Source organism: Canis lupus, chromosome 18 (genome assembly GCF_011100685.1).
Source record: "Canis lupus familiaris isolate Mischka breed German Shepherd chromosome 18, alternate assembly UU_Cfam_GSD_1.0, whole genome shotgun sequence".
NCBI classification, from domain to species: Eukaryota; Metazoa; Chordata; class Mammalia; order Carnivora; family Canidae; genus Canis; species Canis lupus.
In genome coordinates this window covers 36308957-36336660 of record NC_049239.1, presented here as the reverse complement: position 1 = coordinate 36336660, position 27704 = coordinate 36308957, and the positions used below count along the sequence as shown (strand labels likewise).

The 27704-nt window shown below is 35.7% G+C and overlaps 2 protein-coding genes across 10 annotated transcripts in view; one reads left to right on the top strand and one right to left on the bottom strand.

Annotated features, from left to right (window-relative positions):
* IMMP1L (inner mitochondrial membrane peptidase subunit 1) overlaps positions 1–22368 on the bottom strand; it is an 82778-nt gene extending 60410 nt beyond the window's left edge. For 2 of the 7 annotated variants that reach the window (XM_038563123.1, XM_038563126.1), the window contains exons 1-2: positions 22244–22368; positions 1595–1707 (exon numbers count right to left, since the gene is read on the bottom strand). The gene's annotated coding sequence lies outside the window, so the exon portion shown is untranslated. Of the gene's footprint in view, positions 1–1594; positions 1708–22145; positions 22165–22243 lie in introns of those variants that run through there. The other 5 variants (XM_038563125.1, XM_038563127.1, XM_038563124.1 and 2 more) reach the window with 4 other exon arrangements.
* Positions 22369–22458: 90 nt separating this feature from the next.
* The window catches only part of ELP4 (elongator acetyltransferase complex subunit 4), a 241919-nt gene continuing 236673 nt past the window's right edge, over positions 22459–27704 (top strand). For all 3 annotated transcript variants that reach the window (XM_038563121.1, XM_038563120.1, XM_038563122.1), the window contains exon 1: positions 22459–22733. In XM_038563121.1, the coding sequence (XP_038419049.1) occupies positions 22499–22733 (235 nt within the window). In that variant the 5' untranslated portion in view covers positions 22459–22498. The remainder of the gene's footprint in view (positions 22734–27704) is intronic.

Genomic DNA, 27704 nt, shown 5'->3' with positions numbered 1-27704 from the left:
AAAATGATAAAAATTATATAGAATTATATAAATAATTAGCATAAAAGTCAGGACATTGGTTACTTCTGAACAAAAAGGAGATGTATCAAGGGTTTCTGGGATGCCAAAATTATCTATGGTTACATGGATGTTTGCTTTATATTTACTTCTTTTACTATGTATTTTTCTTTTTTTTTTCTTGAAGATTTTATTTCTTTATTTGAGAGAGAGTGAGAGAGCAAGGGGGGGGTGCACAGGGGGGGAAGGTCAGAAGGATAAGCAGACTCCCTGCTGAATGAGGAGCCTGATGAGGCGAAGCTTGATCCTGGAACTCCAGAATCTGGGCTGAGCTGAAGGCAGGTGCTTAACTGACTGAGCCACCCAGGCACCCCCACATTTATGTTTCTATATTATGTTGTTTTATAATAAGTTTAAAATAGTATATTTTTTGAAATAATACATTCTTATAGAGAAGGAAAAGAATTCCTCTTTTTTGCTAACAATTTACTTATTTACATTTCTAATTTTTAGAAGAAATAAGAAATAAGTGATTTAATATTTAATAATAAAGAAAATAAATGCTTAATTCTCCACAATCCTAATTAAGAGTCTACTTCACTCAAATATTTCCCAATAGCTACAAAAAAAGTATCAGCCCATTAAAGAGTACAAGAATAGTTAAACTATTAAATCTTTGCTTAACTCCGTGTTGTTTCTGTTACTCTTTCTTCTTTTCAATGAAATGTATGCTTTCAGAAATAATTTAGATTATATCCAGGTAATAATTTTATATAGGATGTACTCCAAAAAATATATTTTAGCTCATTAGTAAGAAGAAAAACACTCTTAACTGTCACACATTTTCTAGCAATTTTGGGAGCATCTGTGTATGCATACAATGTGAGGTTTCATGGTAGGATGGACAGAGACATGATACTTAAGGTCCAGCCCAATTTTGCTCTCTGAAAATATTTTCACTATTTGTACAAGAAAACATGATAGCTGGATTATAGGATGGATATACAATGCAATTTACACTTAAAGTCCACTGTATAAAGTGTAATATAAGGTGATTCATTCAAAACAGATCCAATAATGCCTAATTTAAATTATACTGGAGCTGTTTTAAATGTTTCCTTTGGAAAAACAAAAGTACAGGGAATTAAATTACAAAAAAAGATTAACAATAAGAAGAATAAAAATAATAAACTGGCTTCAGTTATAAACATTATACACATACAACGTAGAAAATCCCAACACCTACAAGCATCTTTCAACATATATTTGTTATAACTTATAGATGCCACTATACACGAAGCAGACAATGAAACAGAAGCAAGACCATCAGCAACTTCCTCATACTCCAGATATCAACACTATCACAATGCTATCACTCATTATGATAATAAAGTTGCTTCTGTTGTATACTATTGTTTTCCTATGAATGCACCCTCTTTAGTGGATCCAGCTAACCAGTTATTTGCCCATCTATTAAGTGCCAACTTTAAAAAATTACACTGTGTCCAGCAGGGAGCAGCATTACAACATTCATAAGACTTAACATGAACATGAAACCGACAGAAAAAAAAGGAGGAAAAAAAAAAAAACCACTTACCATAGGTCTGTTATACAATACATTCAATTTTTAAGGCAGTTGCAAGGCTTCCAGAAAATATCATCTAAAGCATGTCTGAGAGTATATATGGGTAATCCACGAGTTCAGGATTCCTAAAGCAGGAAATCAAAATTATATTAGGTAAAGGATTCCCTCAGCCGTGTTAAGTTGAATTACTATAAAATATTATTAAATATCTCTTAGTTGTTAAGGTATATATTTCTCTCAGTGGGTCGATGGGATTATAAATTCAGATATATAGTAACACTTTGGATAAAACAATTTTTAAAAACCCAGAATTATATTAAAGTCCTTTTATCCACCAGAAAATTTAAACAGAAGAAAGTAAGTGGGTGACATGATGTATCAACCAAACTAAAGAGAACAGTGGTCAAGGACTTAAAGGAGATAAGCCAACCATATGCAGTTCTAATACATCAAACTCCAAACAATTTGTAAGTAACAGGATATAACATCATTTCTATATGTCAGCATGAATATCTGAGGTTAATTTTAACAATGAAAAGGCAGCACAGTAGTGCATAATGTGGATGTTAAAACTGATTCATCAAATATTTACTAATTATAAGTAAATATACATGATATTGCAGAAATACTCCATGATGAGTTAAAAGGTGACAAGTGAAAAACACACTGAAAAAAAAAAAGAAAAACACACTATGTTTGATACTGTCTTGGATGTCAAAACCTGCTCCTATTCAACTAAAATAGCTCCAGGTCCGTTCTCTGACTGGAAAAAAAGGTTTTTTTTTACAAACATAAAATGAACTTTCTGTTATAAAAAAAAATAAGTCATGGGGATATAATATATAGTATAGGGAATGTAGTCAAAAACATTATAGTAACTTTAGTGACAGACTTATTTCATAATGTACAAAAATACCAAATCACTATGATGTGCACCTGAAACTAACAGGACACTGTATGTCAATTTTACTTCAAAAATAAGTAAAGTTTTATCTCCACTTTTATTTGAGATGTCAAAGTTTCATACATGTTTACATGCAACATTTCAGTCTCTACACTGAAGAATAAATATTTGCCATTAAAACATATTCATCCTGAAATGATAACATATAGTTTACATCATACACATTATTATATATTGATATATTAATATATCAATGATATTTATTTGAAATTTAATGAATAATATATAAAATGGTTCCTACTATTTTCTGATAAAATATGAAAAGCTTGACAAATATGCTATCAAGACTACAGTGATTCTCCAATAAGTATTATTAATTTTAATGAAGTCAAAGAAATTGATGTATCAGTCTTCTACCCTTTAACATTAAGGTATTCATGGAATTATTTCTTATATTTTGCCCTCCTTAAAGACTTTCTCTTATTCTATTTCTTGCCTTTGCTTGTGTACATTTCACTTTTTTGTGATACTTTTATTTCTATCAGTCTATCCTCTGTCTCTTTTCTAATATATTTGTTTCAATCTCAATTTTTGTTTTATTCAAACTCTTCCTTTTACGACTGTATCACCTTTATCTCTTTTATGTTAGGACCCTTAAAAGTGAGTTTTTTCTGCAGCAGCCTGTTTAAATATACTCTTTACCCATTCACAGGCACTGTTGTTGATCTTAACAATCTAACCTGACTGGAAATTCAATAAACTTAAATTATCTTGTTGCTACTTGTAAAAATATTTTTTTTCCTCTGAGTCATTAAATATTCGAAGAACTCAACATTTTGGAGTCAATCTTGAAACTCTGAAAAATCTCAAGAAAATTTAACCTCACACACTCATTCCAATCAATTTGAGACCACCTCTATTCTAATAAAGAAGTGATTTAAGAGTCTATCACCTCAGTTTGAATAAATAATGAGTAACAAACTTTTTATTTTTTTATTTTTTTAAATTTCTTTTTATTGGAGTTCAATTTGCCAACATATAGCATAACACCCAGTGCTCATCCCATCAAGTGCCCCCCTCAGTGCCTGTCACCCCAACCCCCTGCCCACCTCCCTTTCCACCACCCCTTGAGTAACAAACTTTTTAAAGTCAAAAGAACTTTCAGTACGTTTTATTCATGTGTGTGCATGTGCACATTTTCATTAAAAAGCAAAGATACATGAAATAAACCCTTACTTCTAATATATACTGTCAAGTCTGTAAAGAAAAGTGATTTCCCTATTCAGGACTCTCTAATATGAATACTAACACTAATGGTATTAATTATTTAAAAATAATCACACAATATTATATATAATGTTTATTTTTAAAAATTATGAACAGATTATAATACATTTATAATATAATTACCTAAAAAGAGACTGTAGTGAGTTGAGTAGTGTTCCTCCCTCCCCCTAAATTCCTGTCCATCAAGAATCTCAGAATGTGACCTTATTGGGATGTGGAGTTTTTGCAGATATAGTTAAGGTACAGGCCAATATGAGATCATACTAGATTAGGGTTAGGTCCTAAATCCAATGAGAATTAGGATTAGAATAAGGAGACCAAAAAGGACATAAAGAGAAACAGAAAAAAAGACAATGTGAAAATGGAGGCAAAGGTTGGAGTTATGCTGCCACAAGCCAAGGAGCAACAGGAGCCATAAAAAGCTAGAAGCAAGGAAGGATTCTTCCCTTGAGCCTTTGGAACAAACAAGGCTCTGCTGATACCTTGATTTTGAACTTCTGGTTTCCAAGAGTGATCAAGTAAATTTCTGTTGTTTTAGGCTACGAAGTTTGTAGTATTTTGTTACGAAAATTCTAGAAAATCAATTACAGATTTTGGTCAGGAACAGAATGTTGTAGAAACATGAATGTTAAAGGACTTCCGGTAAAGCCTCAAGAAGGAAATGAGGGACATGTTATTAGACACCAGAGGGAAAGCAATCCTCATTTTAAAGTTGCAGAAAACTTGGCTGAATTGTGCTCTACCACTGGGTGAAAAGCAAGACTTGTAAACAATGAATTTATATATTTAGCTGAGGAGATTTCCAAGCAAAGTGTTAAAGATGTATACTGGTTTCTCCTTGCTGCTTATAGTAAAATGCAAGAGAAAGAGATAAATTGAGGAAGGAACTGTTAAAAAAAAAATCAGCATCAGACAACTTGGATAATCCTTCATCTATCTAGACTGCAAAAGAGGCTAACATCACAAATCATTAGGAAAATGCTAGTCAAAACCACAGTCATATACAACTTCAAACTCAGCAGGATGACTATTATCCAAAAAACAGAAAAAACAAAAGTTGCTGAGCACTAGAACCCCTGTGCACTGTTAATGAGAATGCAAAAATGGATCAGCCACTGCGGAAAACAGTTTTTGGCAGTTCCTCACAAAGTTAAACATAGATTTACCATATGATCTGGCAATTCCACTCCTAGGTATATACCTAGGAACTGATAGTGTGGACTCTAAGAGGTACTTGTGCACCAATGTTCATTGCACCACTACTCATGATAGGTAAAAGGAAACAACTCAAATGTCTATCAAAAAAATGTATGGATCAGGGCCACCTGGGTGGCTCAGTCAGTTGAGCATTTGACTCTTGCTTCAGCTTAGACCACGATCTCATGGGTGGTAAGACTGAAATCCACAGCAGGCTCTGCTCAGTGTGGAGTCCACTTAGGATTCTTTCTCTCTTCCTCTCTCTTGCCTTCTACCCCTCTCCCTTTTCTCTGAGATAAATAAATACATCTTTAAGGAAAAAAATGTATGGATAAACAAAATGTGCTATATACATACAATGAAATATTACCCAACCATAAAAAGAAATGAAGTTTTGGTACATGTTACAAGATGGATGAACTCTGAAAAACACTATGCTAAGTGAAAAACATTATGCAAATGATAACAAAGAACAAATATATAATTCCACTTCTATGAAGTACAGGCAAACTCAGAGAGACAGGAAGTGGAATAAAAATACTAAAGGCTGGGCAATGGAGGAATGGGGAATTATTGCTCAATGGGCAAAGAGTTGTTTGGGATGATAAAAAAAGACCTGAAAACAGACAGTGGCAATGTTTATAGAACATTGTAAATACACCTAATGGCACTGAATTGTATATTTAGAAATAATTAAAAGGGTAAATTTTATCACAAAAAGCTTTTCCTTAAGAAAAAAAAAAAGGGCTCAAGACCTTGAGCCAACTAAGAGGGTTGACATAACTACTTCAATTAGAGAATCATGACTGAACTACTGATAAGCTCTAAAATGAATATATCCCAATGCTCAGCAAGGTAAAATGATCATCACATATGATAGCAATTCATTAATTTCATGTGAATTCATTTAAGAGATGTTAATAGAAAAAGGAAACATGATTTGCTTTATTTTTAAAATGAATTTACCTGAGAATACCAGACTATAAACTTATTTTTGAATCTTTCATTATGAAGAATGATAAAATTTTACAGGCATACTTCAGATATATTGCAGGTTCTAAACCACCACAATAAAGCAAGTATCACAATAAGGTGACTCAAATTAATATTTTGGTTTCCGAGGGCATATAAAAGTCACATTTACACTACACTGTAGCCTATTAAGTATGCAATAACATTATGTCTAAAAAATATACCTTAAAATAGTTTATTGCTAAAAAAAATTGCTAACCATCATATGAGCTTTCAGTCAGTCATAATTTTTTAGCTGGTGAAGGGTGCTGCCTCAGCGCTGATGGCTGCTGACTGATCAGGGTGCTGCTTGCTGGGGGAGCTGTGGCGATTCCTTTAAATAAGACAACAATGAAGTCGGCCACATAGTCTGACTATTCCCTTCATGAATGATTTCTCTGTAGGATGCAATATCGTTGGATAGCATTTTACCCACAGCAGAACTTCTTTCAAAAATTGAGTCCAGGGCAGCCCAGGTGGCTCAGCGGTTTAGCGCTGCCTTCAGCCGAAGGTGTGATCCTGGAGACCAGGGATCGAGTCCCACGTTGGGCTCCTTGCATGGAGCCTGCTTCTCTCTCTGCCTGTGTCTCTGCCTCTCTCTCTCTCTCTCTCTGATGAATAAATAAATAAAATCTTAAAAAAAAAAAATTGAGTCCATCCTTTCAAACCCCACCACTGCTTTATTAGCTAAGTTTATGTAACTTCCTAAATCCTATGATCATTTTATTTTATTTATTTATTTATTTATTTTTATGATAGGCACACAGTGAGAGAGAGAGAATTGTGATCCTTCCTTCAGAAGGCTTTCAATTTACTTTGACCAGATCCATCAGAAGCACTATTGCAGTTACAGCCTTATGAAATGTATTTCTTGGGGCACCTGAGTGGCTGTTAGGTGTCTGCCTTTGGCTCAGGCCATGATCGATCCCAGGGTTCTGGGATTGAGCCATGCATCAGACTCCTTGCTCGATGGTGAGCCTGCTTCTCCCTCTCCCTCTGCCTCTCACTCCCCTTGCTTGTGCTGTCAAATAAATAAAATCTTTAAAAAATTATTTCTTAAATAATAAGATTTGAAAGTTGAAATTACTCAATTCATGGGCTGCAGAATGGATGCTATGTTAGTAGGCATGAAAACATTAATCTCGTTGCACATCTTCATAGGAGCCTTTGGGTGACCAGATACACTGTCAATGAGCAATAACACTTTGAAAAGAATCTTTTTTAGTTTTTTTTTTTGTGTGTGTGTGTGTGTGCGTGTGAAATCTCAATTGCGAACTTAATAAACTATGTTGTAAATAGATGTGCTGTCATCCAGGGCTTGTTGTTCCCTTTATAGAGAACAGGTGAAATAGATTCAGCATATTTCTTAAGGGCCCTAGGATTTTCAGAATGAGAAATAAGCATTGGCTTCAAGTCGCCAGCTACATTAGCCCCTAACAAGAGAATCAGCCTATCTTTAGAGGCTCTGAAGCCAGGCATCAACTTTTTCTCTCTTCCTATGAAAGTCCTAGATGGTATCTTCTTTCAATAAAAGGCTGCTTTGCCTACGTCAACCTTGAAAATCTGTATTTTAGTATAGCCACATTTGTTAATGATCTTAGGTAGATCTTCTGTAAAACTTGCTGCTTCACCATGTACTTTTATGTTATAAAAACAGCTTCTAAAAAAAAAAAAAAACAGCTTCTTTCTTCAAACCTTATGAACCAATCTACGCTAGCTTCAAACTTTTCATCTGAAGCTTCCTTATCTCCCTCAACCTTCATGGAACTGAAGAGAGGGGCTTTCTCTGGCTTAAACTTTGGCTTAAAAATGTTAAGGCTACTTTAATCTTCTATTCAAACCACTAAAATTTTCTCCATGTTAACAATGAGGTTTCACTTTCTTGTCATTCATGTGTTCATTGGAGTAGCATTTTTAATTTCCAAGAATTTTCCTTTGCATTCACAACTTGGCTGTTTGGCACAAGAGGTCTTTCAGGGTATCTTGGCTTTCAATATGCCTTCCTCACAAAGCTTAATCCTATCTGGCTTTTGATTTAAAGTGAGAGGTGGGACTCTTCCTTTCACTTGAACACTAAGAGCCCACTGATGGGTTATTAATTGGCCTAATTTCATGTTGTTATGTCTCAGAGAATATTAGGTAGGCACAAGGAGACCCAGAGAGATGGAAAATGGGAGCAGGCAAAACAACACACAACATTTATTGGTAAATTCACTGTCCTAGATGGGCACAGTCTCTGGTGTTCCAAAACAATTACAATAATGACGTCAAAGATCACTGATCACAGATTACCATAACAAACAATAATGAAAACGGTTGAAATATTCTGAAAATTACCAAAATGTGACACAGAGATAAGAAGTGAGCAAATGCTGTTGGAAATGGCGCCAGTACACTTTCTCAATGCAGGGTTGCCACAAACCTTCAATTTATAATAAATGCATTATCTGTGAAGTACAATAAAGCAAAGTGAAATAAAACAGGGTATGACTATTATACAAAATGGCTTTTGACATTTTTTTTAACTTTCCATTTGGGGAATGAAAAAATAAAAACATGACATTAAAACTCTAAAGATATATATATATATATATATTTTTTTTTTTTGAGAGTGAGCAAGCTTGCAAATGGGGTGGTAGCAGAAGGAGGGAGAGAGAGAATCTTAAGCAAGCTTCATGCCCAGTGTGGAGCCTGACTTGAGGCTTGATCCTATGACCCCAAGATCATGACCTGAGCTAAAATCAAGAGTCTGACACTTAACCGACTGAGCTACCCAGGTGTCCCAAGATCTTTTTTTTTTCTTTAATCAATCCATTTATTACCTTACGGTTCTGTGGATTACCAGCAAAGACAGTCTTGATTGGGTTCCCTGCTCAGAGTATCCCAAAGTCAAAAATCAGGCTGAGATCTTCTCTGGAGTCAGTGGGAAGGAATCCACTAACCCATCTCCTCTAGGTTGAAGGCAGAATCCTGTTCTTCACACTAAGAAATGGTCTAAGATAGTTCCCTCTTCCTATTTGCTGTCAGCTGAGGGCATTTTCATTGTCCTTAAGGTTTCCTACATCCCTTTTCCCATGGTCCCTCCATCTTAGACCCAGTATGTCACATCGTTTAAATTCTGATTTAAAAATAAGTAAATAAATAAATAAATAAATTCTAATTTTAACTTGTTAGCTAGAGAACACTCTCTCTTTTTTTTTTTTTTTGAAAGGTCTCATGATTAGCTTAGGCTCACATGGTCAGTCTCCCTATCTTTATTGATTTTTTTAGTCTCCCTATCTTTAGATCAACCGTGCCCATGACAACATAATTGGGGAAGTGATATCTAATCATGTCCACATGTTCCAGGGCTTAGGGTAGTCCACTGTTGGGAGGCCATCTTCAATAAAATTCTAAAGATTTTTAAAAGCAAATAGTTTTATTAAAGATCTTGTTTCAGTGCTGGACAATCCTGATGAAAAAGTTCTTTAACCTCAATTTAAATTAAAATTTCCATGCTCCCAAGAAACAAAGAGTCTAATTTCCCTTTCACAGATTAACATAGGTTTTAGAAAACTCAGAATCATTCATCTAGGGGTTAAATATGTTGCACTTACTATCCCAGTTGTTTCATACCACATTTTCTCACCATCCTGGGCACTGAATATATACCCTTTTCTAGCAATGGAAACAGGCTTCATTTTTTTTTTTTTTTTTTTACTAATATCCATAAATTGGCTAAATGGGCTATCTTTAGGAGGATATTGAGTTTGGGTCCAGGTGCAACCAGTAAATAAGAGCACGGATTTTTGTCATCAGACAGCTTAACTCGTTGTGAATCCTAGTTCTATCACTTAATAGTTATGTGACTACGATGACTAATTTTATATGCCAATTTAACTGGGCCAGGGGATACTGTGAAATTTGGCAAAACATTATTCCAGGTGTTCCTGTGAGGGTGTTTCTAGAGTCGATTAACATTTGTATCTTCAGACTGAGTAGAGCAGATCACCCTCCCTAATATGAGTATGAATTATTCAATTCATTGAAGGCCTGAATAGAATAAAAGGCTGATCCTCAGACCAATACAAGGGAGTGAAAACCATCAACACACTAGCTAGACATTTTGAAGAATTTCTGTAAGATAATATATGAAATCATAATGATAGGTAGGTTAGGGTGGAAATGTTAGAGTTGAGTAGCTGTGAAAGAGGTAGTAAGGCCTACAAAATGTAAAATATTTACTATCTGGCCTCTGAAAAAGTATGCCAACCCCTGACTAAGCACACACAGGAGTATGTTTCAGGGAAGATAGAGGAATTTTTTTCATGTGACTCTTAAGGGGTTGCAGGCTGAATCAACAGCTATGGAGGATAACCTACTAAACAAAGGTAAAAACAGGGGGCACCAAAAAAAAACCCAAACCAAACTAAACCAAACCAAAACAGGGGACACCCGGATGGCTCAGCGGTTGAGTGTCTGCCTTTGGCTCAGGTCCTGGGATTGAGTCCCACACCGGGCTCCCTGCAGGGAGCCTGCTTCTTCCTCTGCCTATGTCTCTACCTCTCTCTGTATGTCTCTCATGAATTAAAAAAAAAAAAGGTAAAAAGTACCTGAGAGGAACTTGGGATCCAAGTATGGTGGCTGGAACCTAGGATAGGATCCTTCTTATCTGGCTATTAGAGAAGGGCCTGGGCTATCTGCTTATCCACTCTGAGCAAAACACACCAATAAGTCAGTCCTGCCCACATATTAAGAAAAAAAAATCCATCAGTATTCTTTCCATATAGGGTAAAGATTTGCTAGAGAAACAAAGGAAGAGAAAAGCTACTCCAGTAATCCATATTATTTAACTGGCCATATATCAATATGAACGGACAACCAAGGATGACCAAAATTTAAGGAAACCACAGGCATGAAAAAGAGAATAAGGAACTCTAAAGCAAACATAGGTAATCTGAGGAGGGAAGAAAAAAGAAAAAGAATTCTATTTAACGTCTTTGGAGAAACTGTGTAAGATATTGCACCTATAAAACAAGAAGGCTGTGAAAAAGTAGGATTAAAAGAAGAGCAGAGTTTAAAGAAATTTAAAATAAAAGGCCTGTCTACCACTGCCTCTCCCCACATATAAAAAAAAAAACTTGAAGAGTTGGAAGAAAGGTTGAAGAAATACAGAATAACCCAGTGTAGGTAATACTCTCTCTAAAATAGTGCAGGAGACTCTCTACACATACACACACACACACGCACGGAAAAGCAACAGAAAGGACCCAGACAATACAGAGTAGAAAAAGAAAAATATATATACTCCTAGACACATCTCTGACCTAGAGTAGAGGCTGTCAAACTAGGGCCCATGAGCCAAATCCTGCCAGCACCATTTTAGCAAATAAGGTTTTACTCTAACACAGAATGCTTATTTGTTTACAAGTTCTCTGAGACTGCTTTTGTACTAACTACAACAGCAGAATTAAATACTTGCAACAGGGACCATATGGTCTGTAAAGTCTAAAATATTTTACCATTTGTTCTTTTACAGAAAAAAACTGTCATATCTAGATCAGGAGCTATGTTTTCCATAGAGTAACAGGAAGCCAAATGCAGTGTTTAAATTTAAATATTAAAATTAAAAATTCTGTCCCTCAATCGTGTCAGCTACATTTCAAGTGCCCAACAGCCATATGGGTAGAATGGTTATCACACTGGACGATGTACATATAAAACACTTCCATCAACACAGGAAATTCTACTGGACAGGCCTTATTTGGAAATTACCATTAACAGATTACCAGAATTATATTTTAATTATTTATTTCAAAAGTACTATAGTAAAAAACAAAAAATAGGTAAAAGAAGTAGGAAGAAAGATTACATTCAGAAAAAAACAAATCAGTAATGTTGTAAATGGAAATAATGCATACACCTAATATGTCATTACATGAAAATAGTTTTAAAATAGGTTTTTTGTTGTTGTTGGGAGTAAAATAGGTTTTTAAAAAAATGCTACAAAGTTATTCAGAGAAAAGAATTGAGAAAAAATCAAAAGATATAGCATTACAAATGAGTAAATATTATAGATATGGAATAGATTACACAAGAATTCAATGTAGAGAATGCAATTAATTAATGCTATCAAATTTGAAAATAAAAAAGTGTTTCCTAAGAAAATATAATTTAAAGAAAGAAAGGTAGAATAATTATATGGAACAAAAGTCATAACGAAAATTTTTAAAAAGTTGTTTATTAATAGATGGCTTCAATTTAGTTCTGAGTTAAAATATTTGCTACGATTTTTATTTTCATCTTATACTGCAAGAAACTTCATATCCAGTATATAAAGCATAAACATACTTCATATCCAGACTCTTAAGCTAGAAAACAGCAGTCCAAAGTGATATATTCCCCTCTCTTAACACTATTCAATGTACCAAGAATTATAGATTTCTTTACAGGGGAGCTCACTATTCTGCATGATGTTCCATGCAAAATCTGATGTAAGAAGATTCAAATGTAATGGTTTTAAGTATTTGGCCTTTCCCTTGACTTCCATAATTATTCATACTGAAGATGAATTGATCAATCTCAACGGAACTGTCCAGGATAATTAGCACGACACACAGGCTTACACTAGCACCACATATTTATGCTTATGAGAGTCCTCAAGTTGACACATGAAAGGAGCACCTGGCACCAGTCAGTAGTTGTTCAATTCCTTCCTTGGGCTACACGCAAAAATAAAGAACAGTCCCAGTTTAGGAGATATACCAATATTGGGCCATTCTGGTTCTGGCATTTGTCTTTCATCACTAAAAATTTTTAGTGTTCTACTGTTTACCACTAAAAATGTCTTGTTTAATTACCCTTACAGATATTTACTTAACAATCTCCTTAAACCAAAACATGTTTACCTCTCGACACATTTACCAGATTATATTGAATACTCCAAGACATTAGTATACAATAGATTCTCAAATTTTTTTTTATTTCAAACTCCTCAATTTTCTGTTTTTATTTAAACATCCACTAAAATTAGGATGATCATAAGTACTCATGTGCACCCAGACAATCCCAGATTATACCTGCCTCATGGCATTCAAAATAATTCATTATTTCGGCATTCTTAAAAATGTCCTAAAAACGATTCACGGGTCAGTGAGGAAATCAAGACCAAAAATAGAAAATATTTTGAAATAAATGTTGATGAAAACATAAAATATTAAAAGTTGTAGGGCACAGGTAGAGCAGTATTTAGAGAAATTACAGTCTGGATTATAAAACAGTATATTAGAAAAGGAAGAAAATTAATGAATTAAGCTTTTATCAGAAAGGAGAAAAACCAAAATCTCAGCCAGTCAAAACAACTGAATGCAAAGGGAAAAAAATAAAGATCAGTAATTGACAAAACAAAAAGTAAACATAAAACAGAAAAAACTTTAAAGCCAAAATTTGGATTTTTACAAAAAGAATAAAAATGAAAAATCCCTAGCAAATCTAACAATGAAAAAAAAAAAAAAAGAAAAACACGAATAATATCAGCAACTACAGTCATTTAAAAGGTAGTAAAAGCTGCTTTTAGTATGGTGAAGTAAGCTCATAACAGACAAACTCTCCCATAGGTAACAATCATAAACTCAAGACAAAATGCAAAACACAATTATGTGAAGGCTCTACAGATTGAACAGAAGCAAAGAGATTTTGCTGAGGAGTCAAAGTTGTAAAAAAAAAGATGGCCAAAAGGTTTCTTATTTTTATTGATTTACCTGAGCACAGAACAGTACAGGTAGTTAAAACAAAGAAACAAAGTCATCCTTCTGAAGAACCTGAAGAATCACAAACTAACCAAAGGAATGGAGAACCTAGAAAGTAATCTATCTAATCAGTGGGACTTTACTTTTTGAAAAAGTGATAACTCCATATAACAAGGAAAAAATAGTCTTTTCGATAAATAGTGGTAAGTCAATAGGCTATCTAATAGGAAAAACAAATACATCTTTATCCCTGCCTCACACCAAAGGAAAAACAAAATCAATTCCAGCAGAATGCAGATTCAAATATTTAAAAGTAAACATCAGGGTTTTTGAAAAACAATGATATCTTTGGAAACTTGGAGTATGCAAACTCAGCTATAAAGCTCAATCGGTGGAGTACCTGACTCTGGATCTCAAGGTTCTAAGTTTGAGCCTTGTGATGGATGTAGAAATTACCTCAAAAAATAAAAAAATAAAAAGAATATGAAAAGGCTAGTCACAGACTAAGAGAAGATATTTGTAACATATTTATTCTAAACTGAACCTTTATCCAAAATATAAAAAGAACTCCTAAAAATCTAGAAAATCCAACATTCTCACTTCTACAAAAATTAGTAAAGACACTAATTGACTCTTCATATAAGAGGTTTATCTAAATGGCCAATGAACATATGAACAGATACTCAACTTCATCAGTTCAAATCCAAATAACAATGTCATGCCACAACCCTTTCAGAAAGGCTAAAGCAAAAAGAAAATATTAAGTGTTGGTAAGGACAGGCAACTGAAATTCTCAAATATTCCTGGTAAGAGTATAAATTGGCACAATCACGTTAGAAAGACATTTGGACACAATTAGTAAACTAGCCAAATCCTTTTTCAACAGCAGAATGGATAATGAATTGTGATATATTCACAATACTATAAAGCAATAAATAATTCACATCTGTATACATTAATAGCAATCATTTCACAAGCATAATGAGCAAAAGAAACCAAACACAAGAGTAAACAGTATATGGCTTCATGTACATGAAGTATAAAGCGCCTGCCTTTGGCCCAGGGCGCGATCCTGGAGACCCAGGATCGAATCCCACGTCGAGCTCCCGGTGCATGGAGCCTGCTTCTCCCTCTGCCTATGTCTCTGCCTCTCTCTCTCTCTCTCTCTCTCTCTCTCTGTGTGTGTGAGTATCATAAATAAATAAAAATTTACAAAAAAAAAATAGGTAAAGCAAATCAGGACTTTGGTTTCTCTTCATGAGTGTACCAAAAGGAAGAAAAATGAGATTACATAGGATACAAGAACTCCCTCTGTACAGGCATGACCTTGACATTTATTCATTCAATCATGCTGCCGTAACAACGTCAGACCCTACAGTAAACCTTCACAATGTCTCTGTTAATATGGTTTGGTTTACCTGCTTAGTCACAATGGTAATACAGACCCTAGGTCTCAGAAAGCCATTGAAAGACAATTGGAGAGATACTCATTTCATTCAGGAGATGCTAGTTGTTTAGTATGACCAACATGTTTTTTGGTATACCTTACATAGGTTGCTGCAGTCTTTCTATTGTATTTGAAGACTTCCAAGAATACTAACTTGTTGGAACCCTTATGAAAATGCTCCCACTATGCGGCAATAGGGGTCATATATATGTTGCTTATGGAACCCTCAGACTGAAATTTTATACAGCAAATTTCATAATAAAGAAGTTTAAAAGTTACAATAGAATTGAGAGACAGGTACAGAAATTTCCCGTATACTCCTGACCCCATATATGTACAGCCTCCACTATTATCAATGTCACTTACCAGAACAGCACATTTTTTACCAAGGATGAACCTACCTACCTACATTGACACATTACAATCACCCAAAGTCCACAGTTGACCTTCGGATTCACTTTTTGTGCTATATATTCTATTGGTTTGGACAAAAGTATAATGACATATCCATCATACAGAACATTTTCACTGGCCTAAAAATCCCTCTGTGCTCTGCTGATTCATCTCTCTCCTCAACCATCTCTAGCAGCCACTGATCTCTTTATTGTCTCCACAGTTTTGACTTTTCTAGAATTCCACAGTTGGAATCAGTATATAGTTTTTTTGAATTGATTTCTTTCACTTAGTAATTTGTATTTAAATTTTATTTTATTTTATTTATGATAGTCACAGAGAGAGAGAGAGAGAGAGAGGCAGAGACATAGGCAGAGGGAGAGGGAGAAGCAGGCTCCATGCACCGGGAGCCCGATGTGGGATTCGATCCCGGGTCTCCAGGATCGCGCCCTGGGCCAAAGGCAGGCGCCAAACCGCTGCGCCACCCAGGGATCCCAGTAATTTGTATTTAAAGTTCCTCCATATCTTTTCATAGCTTGATACATCATTTGTTTTTAGCACTAAACAATATTCCATTGTCTGGATATACCACACATTATTTACTCATTCCTTACTGAGGGACATCTTGGTTACTTCCAAGTTTTAGAATTATAAATAAAGCTGCTATGCACATACATGTGCAAGTCTTTATGTCGATGTTTTCAACTCCTTTGGGTAAATGTATAAGATCATGACTGCTGGAACATATGTTAAGAGCATGTTTAGTTTTGTAAGAAATCTCCACAAACTGTCTTCTCAAGTGGCTGTACCATTTTGCATTTTCATCAGCAATGTATGACAGTTCCTGTTGCTCCACATTCTCATCAGTATTTGGTGTTGTCAGTGTTTCAGGTTTCGGCCATACTAGTAGGTGTGTAGCAGTATCTCAATGTTGTTTAAATTTGCATTCCTTTGATGACATATGATGTGCGGCATCCTTTCATTTGCTTTTTGCCATCTGTAGGTCTTCTTTGGTCAAGTGTCCGTTAAGGTCTCTGACCTATTTTTAATTCAGGTTGCTTACTGTTGAGTTTTAAAGAGTTCTTTGTATATTCTGGATAAAAATATTTTATCAGATATAACATTTGCAAATATATTCTCCCAGTATATGACTTTTCTTCTCAATCTCTTGACATTGTCTCTCACAGAGCAACAGCTTTTAATTTTAATGAATTAGTTATTTCTTTCATGGGTCATGTGTTTGGCATTATATCTAAAAAAGCATCAGAAACCCAAGATTCTCTAGGTTTTCTCCTATGTTATCTTCTAGGAAGTTTATAGTTTTGCATCTTATGTTTAGATATGTGATCCACTAGAGTTGATTTCTGTGAAGGATGTTAGGTCTGTGCCTAGATTCTCTTTTGTATTCTTTGCCAATGCTGTTCCAGCACCATTTGTTGAAAAGACCATCTTTGCTTCATTGTGTTGTCTTCACTCGTTTGTCAAAGATCAGTAGATTTATGAGTCTACTTCTAGGTACTCTATTCTGTTCCCCTGATCTATTTGTCTATTCTTTTGCCAATACCACACTGTCATAATTACTGTGGCTTTATAGTAATTCTTGAAGTCAGATAGTTTCAGTCCTCCAATTTTGTTTTTCTCCTTCAATATTGTGTTTGCTATTTTGTGTCTTTTGCTTCTCCATATAAACTTTAAAATCAGCTTGTCATATTCATAAAATAACTTCCTGGGATTTTGATTGGGATGGCATTTGAATCTACAGACCAATTTGGGAAGAACTGACATCTTGACACTGAGTCTCCTATCCATAATTATGGATTATCTTTCCATTAATTTTTTCTTTGATTTTGTTCATCAGAATATTGTGGCTTTCCTAATAAAGATCTTGTACATATCTTTTTAGATTTATGCCTTAATTTTTTGGATACTAATGTAAATTACATTGTTTTTAATTTCCAATTCCACTCATTCACTGTTGGTATATAGGAATTGATTTCTTTCTTTCTTTCTTTCTTTCTTTCTTTCTTTCTTTCTTTCTTTTTTATTTTTTATTTTTATTTATTTTATTATTATTATTATTTTTTTTTTTTGAGAGAGAGAGAGGGAGCATGTGTGCATGTTGTGGGGCAGAAGGGGCAAAGGGAGAGGAAGAAAGAGAATCTTAAGTAGGCTCCATGCCTAGTGTGGAGGCTGATGCAGGGCTCAACTCACAGTACTGAGATCATGACCTGAGCTGAAATTAAGAGTTGGACAGCTAACCAACTGAGCCAACTAGGTGCACTGGAGCTGATTTCAGTTTGGTAGCAAGGAGAGATGGCTTTATTGAGAATATGTAGGTTGAAGTGAGATTTGAAGGATAAGTAGAAGTTAACTAGTGGACTTTTAGAGGAAAAGAACATGGGAGAATAAATAAATGCTAGAGTGCAGGGAGTAAGGAAATTTACAGTGATGTGCCCACAGAGGCAAGGGAGGGAACTATATGCAGGTGCTTGATAAGTATTGTTTTTATATTATCAGACTTCTATTTTGAAAGGATTAGGATGGCTCTTGAATGAAGAATATATATACTACAAATGAGTTAAGATGAGGGCTGTATATCCCAGGCCATTAGAAAGCTATTAAGAAGTAAAATCCATAGGTCTTGGTAATGTAATGGACATAGAATGATGCTCAAGAGAGGACCTGAGTGTAAAAAAAAAAAAAAAAAAGAGAGAGGACCTGAGTGTAGTGAGGTTCCTTGTCTTAGGCAACTAATTCTGCAAATGGTCTTATCATTTACTAAGATACAAAACACAAGAGAATTTCAGTCTGGGACACTAAGATTTTGAGGCCCCACAAAGAATTTCAAGCAACTGGTAAAGTAAGTATTTGAATTTATAATTCTGAAGGTCAGAAAAGTGACCTGGACTATAGATGTCAGTCATTGATATATAAATGTTAACTGAGGTCCTGAGACTAGATAAAAGCAAGAATATGGATAAAAAAGAGAAAATGGTCTTTAGGTCTCTAAGATTTAATGGCAGAAATAAGGGAAAAGAGCTTATTTCATTTACACCCGTTAGCAATTGAATTGTCCCCCCACCTTTCAAATACTGATCCTTCTCCTGTGTTATGATTTCCATTCCTTCTATGTCACTCAGGTCCTTTTATCAGTTGTCCAGAATTATACTCCAGTGCCTTATTACTTCTAACAACAAAATTCCTCCCTTAAACTTTTGTCATCTCCCTCTATCTTCCTTCACAGAAAAGCTTTCTAAAATGTAAAATGGTCTGCTTTTATGGAATATTCGACTCCATTTGCCACTCAATTCTAAATACAATTATTTGACTTTTCAGTTTACTACTCCCTCAAATCTTCCTTAACAAAGCCTGAAAAACATAATTACTAATTCAAATATTTTCAAATTCTTATTTTATTTTCTGTTTCTCTGCCCAAGTTTTATTTTTTTAAAGATTTTATTTATTCATTTATGAAAGACACATAGAGAGAGGCAAAGACACAGGCATAAGAAGAAATAGGCTCCTCATGGGGAACCTGATGCGGAACTCGATCCCAGGACTCCGGGATCACGCCCGGAACTGAAGGCAGACGCTCAACCACTGAGCCACCCAGGCATCCCTCTGTCCAAGTTTTAAATCTCATCTTCCCTAAAGTTTATTCTTAGTTCTATTTTTTCCTCAAAGTACCTATTTCCTTGGTGAATTTAGTAAACTCCCACCATGTGCTAATTAACTTCAAATATATATGTTTCATCTGGAGACCCCTCTCACATAGCCCAGTGTGTACTGGACATTTCTACTTGGATACTCCTAGGGTACCTCCAATTAAACATATTCAAAAAAGATTTTAAAACCTCATTTTATGATCTCCCATTCTCTAAAACAACCAACACCAGAACTACAAAATTCTGCCATTTTCCTTTATTCTTTATCCTCTGTTATCCACAAACCTGCTTAGAGATCTGTTAAGTCATCTTTGATTCCTCCTGTTAACTTTCCTTGGTCACAACAATTCTACTCCTCATAGTAATCTCTTAATTCCATCTCAGGCTTATCCCAATCACACACTTAGCCAATCCATTCCTTTCTAGTGTACTCTTAGCCCAAAATATATCAAATATGATTGTTATGTTACTGCTTAACTTAAAATTTTTCAATGATTTCCCATTTCCCATTATTTTTACAAAAAACAAGAGCCACAACTTTTAAAAAAATCAATTAGATCTTTGTCTAATTTCTCCAGTCTCTTCTTAGTACTCTCTATAAATCATAAGAACTACTTGCACAGAAGCAGTAAGAGCAGATTTATTGAAGAATAGTCTCCCCATTCTCTGTAATGGCTTTCATCGTCTAGAATGCCCTTATCTTTTACACTTCCTTCATCACACAGGTTAAACTTCCCCTCAAGAGAAACTTTTCCAGGCTCCTCTCCTCTCTCTCAGTCCAACTTAGGTATCCTGCATTTGTCCTCCATACTACTTACATATTATTATCCTATTTACCCACCCACCTCCCCCAACTATGAACTCAAGAAGAAAAGAGACCAAGTATTCTTTCTCCTATAACCTGAATGCTTAGCATACTCACTGGGATTTAGTATGTGCTCAATAAAATAGTTGTTACATATTAAATTATTAACATCACATCTAAACATACCCTTTTAACTCTTTCCTTCCACAAATATCTCATTTATTCCAATGTTTTACATTCAACTCAACATACTGGTAAATTCAAGTATTTGGCATTATTTGCTTTGACAGTAAAAGTTTTGTCTTTGTAAAAAAATTAAGATAAATTAATTTATTCTATGATAATGTTAGATGAAAAATATATCCTCATTTCAAGAATGCCTTGGTGTGCATATAAGGCATGCTTTCTGAATTATAAAGTTGAAAAAAATTCTTCAGTTCTAGTAATAACGTGAACAAACAATCATACCATCACTTTTAGAAATTAAAGGATGAAGTAAATGGAGAGGAAACAACAGAAGATGTAGTAAAGCAGCTTATAAAAATTCAATATTAGTAGCATTTCAAATTTTTCGGAGCAGCAGAAATATCCAACAAGTTTCCATTTGAAATTAGACTGCTTTGTCCCTTTTTGTTTTGACCTTTTTAGCACTTATTTACTACAGGAAAAAACTAGCACATGCCTTACAATGTGTTCACTTTAAGCGCTAAGCTGTTTTTTATGCGTTAATCTTTCTCCCCCTAAATGAGAACGTTTTATTTCTACAGGCCTAAAATGACACATTAGGTCTAAGCAGACAGTAAGCACCCAACAGCTCTTTACTGAATAATTTATATTACAAATTTATACTGAGGAAATATTCTAAACGAAAGCATCTAAACTTTGACCAAGCTTCCCAGTTGATACACAGTTAAATAGTAAAGCCGTTCGTTTTATTTTCTTAACATTTTGCTTTAAAAACAAAACCCACCAGCCACTATCTCACAAGACTAATTGCACTTTATCACACAGAATCAGCCAAGAAGTCTTAACAAGTCACTGAGATCTAAAACAAATCACCGGCAAGAACGTCAATGAGGTTGTGGATAGGTATAGTTTTGGAATATCATTAGGTCCCTGCCAAAACCAGTAATTTAGTAGTGCAGGCACGCTTTGGGAGTCAGACATTTGTCAATTATGAAGACCTTTAAAAAAAAAAAAAATCACTTACTCCTCCAACCAGCTCATTTTATTTTATTTTTTTTAAAGATTTTATTCATTTATTCATGATAGTCACACAGAGAGAGACAGAGAGGCAGAGACACAGGCAGAGGGAGAAGCAGGCTCCATGCAGGGAGCCCGACATGGGACTCGATCCCAGGTCTCCAGGATCACGCCCTGGGCTGAAGGCAGGCGCTAAACCAGAGCCACCCGGGCTCACTTTTGCGGAAACTTTTAAATCCAAAGACACAGCATAACACGTTTTTTTCCACGCATAAAATTCCTCCCTATTCTTAAAAACAAAAACTCTTAATTCAGACTTCACAAAACGCTGGGAAGATAAAGTACGTACACATCCAATGCCAGTTTGGTTTTTTTTTTTTTTTTTTTCCAAGGGGGGGTAGGAAAGAGACCTAAAGTATTTCCTGTTATTTGCAGCTGTCTTAACAGCAAATGACAATTAAATGTGTGAACAAGGTTGTCAGAGTAACACTTGTCACTCACGCTACCGATGGAGACGCGCGCCCCAAGACTTTCCAGAAGCACTAATTAAAATTAAACGAAAGCTTCTCACGGGGACTTCTTGTCGGAGAAGTACATTTTGTCATTTGCTGTTTTGAGACGGGAAACCCCAAATCGCCTGCAAGCTCGAGAGTTTTCCCTAAGGTCTAAACCCAAACCACCTGCCAGCCGCTGGCGGCGACGACCTGAGCCCAGATTTTTAAGAGTTCCCATTTCTCCAATCTAACCCGACCGCCATTCCAACAAAGAAAACAAAAACAGCCGATCAAACCAAAACCCCTAAAGAACCCAAAAACCCTGATGGTAAAGGCGGAATGGAATTTTCCATCAGAAACGAGAGCAAGGGGCGAGAGATAAGTGATCTCCCCTCTCTACTAAGGAGCGGAGAAAGGTGCGAGTTCCTACCGGTAGTTACTTGGCACATCGCTCCGCTAGCCTTTTCTTTAACTCAGCGTGTAGGAAGGCACTCGAAAAGGAGAAAAACGTTTAATGATATTACCCACCTCTAGCCCCAGAGAGCCCGGGGATACTCTCACCCCGGACTCAGGTGGGCCTTCCTCACCTGGGCCCGGCAGAAGTCCGCCGTCCCCACGCAGGGCTCACTTTTCAGCATTGCTCCTTGCGATTGGCTGACTCGGAAGCGAGTGCTCAATCCTATTGGCTACGAGAGCGCGGAGGCGGGAGCTTGGGGCCTGCTCTGATAGGCCCGCGGCTTGAGTTCCCAGAGTTCCCATTGGGCCGACGCGGGAAGCTCCAAGATGGCGGCAGCGGCGACCTGCGGCACCAGCGCTGGCAATAAGGGATGTACGGCGGCGGCGGCGGCGGCAGCAGGCGGCAAGAACAACGTCACCAGTTTCCAGAGGAAGGGTCCTAGAGCCAGCGTCCCTGACAGCGGCTGTGCTCGACTGGTGTCCATCGCGGGCACACGACCGTCGGTGCGCAACGGACAGCTGCTGGTATCAACCGGGCTCCCAGCCCTGGACCAGCTCTTAGGTCGGTTCGGAACGGAGATGGGGCTCAACAGAGGGAGAAGTTAGGGAGGGCACCTGCCGGGGAAGCCACCCTAACCTCAGGTTTCTCCCTGACCCCCTCAGCCTTCGGACGTGAAGAGGATAGTCCGGTCTGATGGAGATGGAGGGGAGGAAGGGTTGCATGGAGACTTTCCTAGATGCTGTGACCTGCTCCCACTTCCTCCTGTGGTTCTGGCCCGCCAGCCTTTTCTAGGTTACGACGGGAACCCTACGTGGCTTTATCTTGAAAAACCACCCAGTAAGTGGAAAGCATTAATATTTGGAGACGGTCTGGCCTTCCACTCCAGGATGCCCTCCTGGTCCCTGATGGCATCCTTCTGCCAACCCCAGGTAGCTCACAGCTCATGCTTTCGCCTAATCTACAAAAGTTTGTATCATTGTTGAGAGATGGGCTTGGTTAGAAAATGCTGGGAAGGGGAAAAAAGAAAGAGAAAAAAAAAAGTAACTTCCCGTCTTTCACCGCCAGGCTGCTTATCTCCTAGTTGTGAATCTTTAAACAAAACTCTATCCGCTTTAAGAGAATGGATGTTAAAGACTTGACGTGTGTACAAAGTAGCTAAAGCCCGTCGTTGATACTGATGATCATTCCTAGTATCTGCGTTAACTCTATGTATATATATTTTTGTAAGATTTTTTTTTTCTCTCTCTATTTTGCCTCCCAGAGTTTACACTGCAAACGGCATGGTTTAAAATCAATTCACATTTTAATTAGAAAAAGAAATCCAGTTCTTAGGCATTCCTGTATAATCTCTGTAATTTTTCATGAGAAGCCTGCTGAGGAATAGCGAGTCTCACAACTGTTAGGTTGCAAAGATGGACCACAGCAGAGCTGCTGTGTTAACAGAGCCTGCAAATTAGTTTAATTCCTGTCAGAACGTTGCTTCATTAAAGTTGGTCAGTGTTTATATATCATAACTTCTACATAGTATGTGATATGTGTCAGTTAAGTCTTGTACACTTTCACAAAATATTACAAATGCCATTGCTTGTTCTTCTACTACCCTTGAAATTTCTCTCTATATTTTTTCCCCTTAAGGTACACTTCAGATCGATTTAGTGCAAAGGGAATTGACAAGGCAACCAACCTGTGAGGAAGAGCACAGCTTCTTGCCTTTGTTGTATCATGTTCTTAACTGGGTCCTGGTTATTCCTACACAAATTTAAGTATTTTCACTTAAATTTTTTTCAAGTTTGTTGTGTGGTACTAAAAGCAAATGATCCAAAATATCTACTTAGCAAATAGTTATCTCAGTTTTTTTCCCTGGCGAACTTTACACCTGGTGTCATCCTATATTTGAATTTAAAGTTTGGAAGCTATTCCTAAGTCCTTACCTTCCTCCCCCCCCCCACTCCCCCCATCCAATGGAGATATGTAACTTCATTCATTTGATCCTAAATCTCTTCGAACAAAAAAGGTCACATTTCTGACATACCTTCAGTTTCTTATTAGAATAACAAAATGTGCCTAGCACAGTTCCTGGCACATAGTTGACTCTCAAGTTCTTGTTTGAAAGAGAAATAACGTGTAGGAAAAAAAAAAAAAACCTGAACAAGAGATTATGAAACAGATGGGATGAGTTATGTGTTTGAGGTATAGAAACAGACCCAGATACAGTGACATGAACAGAGTCATAGAACTTGAGATAGTGTAAGGTTATCTTTAGGCTTCGAATTTCATGTTCTCACTATGCTACAGCTGTTTCAGATTTTTGAGAACTCTTTTGAAGAGGCTTTAAGCATTTATTGAACCCAAGGCTGATTTAAGTAGGTCTCTTAAAGTATTCACCAAAAAGTGAACCAAAAGTACCTTCTTAAATGTTCCTAACAGTGATATAAACTTGAACTGTAATTTAAAAATCTTCCAGATTTGCTTGCAGGGAACACTAGTATTTGTAACAAGCTGATGCTAAAAATTGGTGTTGGTTAAGATAATTGAAATAGGTATCAGTTTGGGGATATTTTGAAATATGTTTTGCATGTATACATAGTTAATTCTCAAAGTGCACAGAAGAGGTTGTTATCATAGGAGTTAGTACATTTGAGATAATAACTATGTCCAGAAGTGTTTTAGTTGTTGTTAACTTCTTAATGACATTTTTGTATTTTTATTTTTTATTTTGTATGGCTCTGTAGAGCAAATACTTTACATTTATTCTTCATTAAAACATTATTTGGAAGTGAAATATTTGGCTGCTAATGTGTATAAACATAAATATAAATAATTCAGATTATATTGTTACTCTAAAATATTTGTCTCAGATTGTGACAAGCCTAATATAAACCTATTGTGATAAGATATAATGATAACAGCATGTTATGATATCAGAATGGTGAAACTATACTATGACATTGTGATTGTTGCCTAAATATATTCTGTGGTTGCTGTGAAACAAGTGAATATTGTATTGTCACTGCCATGCAGTGTGGTGATTTTACTACTGCCCCTGTGATGTCAATGTAATTTTAAGCATAGATGCAAAATATATTTAAATATATTTTTGAATATATTATACAGACAAATTGAATGTTGGTCATTTGAAGATATGCTAATATTTCCATTCCTACTCCCAAGTGCTTTATGAATTTGAGAATTCCCTGTATCAGCATCTTTTAAACATGATATAATCATATCAAATACTTTAGTTCTGACAACTTAAATTTTGTTAGACACTGATATACATTTTCTAAGTTGACTACATTGAAATTTTTCGACTTCTAAGACTTTCGAGCTCAGCTTCTCAACCCTGCTGTTCCAGGATATTTATGTTGTTATATGAAGACAGTATATGTAAATATTTCATTTTTCTTCTTCCAGGAATTGCCAAAAAGTTTATAGTACGTAGAGAATTCTGGAAGAATTTATTTCCCCCTAAGGTAAAAGGTATAGCTCATCTTAAGACCATATTGTGTAACCTGAGGGAACTCTGTCCCCAGCTGTATCCTTCAGAAAGGTACTGGAAGGAAGGGCGATTTCTCAGCTTTGACTGGCTCAATTATGTGCTGTTTGGAACTTACTCAATTTTGACAGTCAAGTGAGTGGAAGGTAGGGATTTGGGATAAAGAATCCCCGAGGTAGAATACTCCACAAAGAAATTTGATGGTAGCTGCCGCTTTCAACGCTTATCAAAAAGTAAATACTGGTGGGCTTATTTCCTTTGCTCCACTGTCTCTTAATCTAGAATGTGGGATGTAGGTTGAGTTTGGACTATATGTTAAAAATAATCCTGGTTATGATAGTTTAGCAACAGATGGCTATACATTTAAGGAAAAGGTAGCTTATTCCTTTGTATCACTATGTAAAATTGTTATGTCATTTAATCTACAGAACCATTCTCACTGTCAATAGCTTTCCCTATTTTGTTTCCCATATTTACTCAGCTAATAGTTGTGATAATCAAGAGTTGTCAGGATGTTTCCTACATCCCAGAGAGAGAAGAAAAAGTAGACTTTTTAATGAAATAAACTGTAATTTAGTTTGAGGTGTGGCATTAATTAAGTTTAGGACATTGCTATGAACAAAGGGATATGAACTTTTTGTACCTTGCATTTTCCCTAAAATAAAATTTTATATAAAACTATTCCTTTATAGAAAGCACTAGAAAGGACTGATATAAATCACTGTTGTTTTTTCTGACTTTTATTCCTTTTCCCTTTTATTTCCTGTAATTTTGAAAAAGGAGAGTGCCTTACAAAGTAGGGTAGGGTATCACTTCTGGGTCATCAGATCCTAATATATTAATTTGACCTTGCTTACCCAAAATGTGATTTAATTAGAGATTTGTTTTGGGAAATGCATGGGGATTGAATTTTCTCCCTTGAATGCCATTTTCCGGGGCTCCTGGCTGGCTCAGTCGGTGTAGAGCATGTGACTCTTGATCACAGGGTTGTGAGTTCAAGCTCCACATTGAGCATGGAACCTACTTAATTTTTTTTTTTTTAATTTTAGAAATTATTTTCCCACTTCGCATGAATAAAACAACCCTTTCCTTAGTATTTTAAAAATCATAAAATCTGAAGATAATTGTCATTTAATAAGATCTTAGTTTCTGGCAATGTTTTGTATAAAGTACTAGATTGTTCTAGTTTTAAGACAAAATGCTTGATGAAATTAACACTTAAAATATCAGACTTGCAAAGAATCTTCAAGCTTTCTAACTCAATAATCTTACATGTTGATATGTATTTTATCATATGACATGTTGCCTGTATTTTAGCAAGCTGGAGATAAGTAGACTTCTTAAGATCCATAAGTAAAACCAAAAGTTTATTTGCTTAGTGACTTAAATGTATTGATGATTTCTCTGAGATCTGATTAAAGAGGAGAAGAGGCAGTAAACAAGACCATTTTGCTCCTTACGTTTCACCACAGAGATAGAATGATTGTTTCCTTACTGTCGGTGAACATTTTAGTGAAGTAATGGGAAAAGATAGTCTATTTTAATTGGGAACTATTAGTGTGAAATCTGTGTTGCTTTCAAAATTAAATAAAATTACTAATGGATTTCTGAATTTAAAGATATATTAAAATGAGCTTTGGTTGAATGTATCCTGTCAAGATATCCTATCATGGCTGGTTACTTAAGGTTTTGATTATTTGATGAGGACATGGCTACAAACTTAAACTTACTCATTTAAAATAGTTAGAACCTCAGTATATCAACTGAGGTCCCTTATACAGGGGTTTTAGGGAAATGTGAGATCTCATCACCCTGAAATTTGGATGAATAGAGGAACTTGGCTGCTATTTGTATATATATATGTGCATGTCAGATCATTTTACCTCATACACACAGAATAAAAGCTTGATTTTTAAAATACTTAATAATTATTCATCTTATGGCTTCATCTTCATCCCTATGGCTTCATCTTATTCCCTATGACCAACCTTTACTTAAGCCATCCAAATTTAATTCTAGTAAATCTACATAATAGA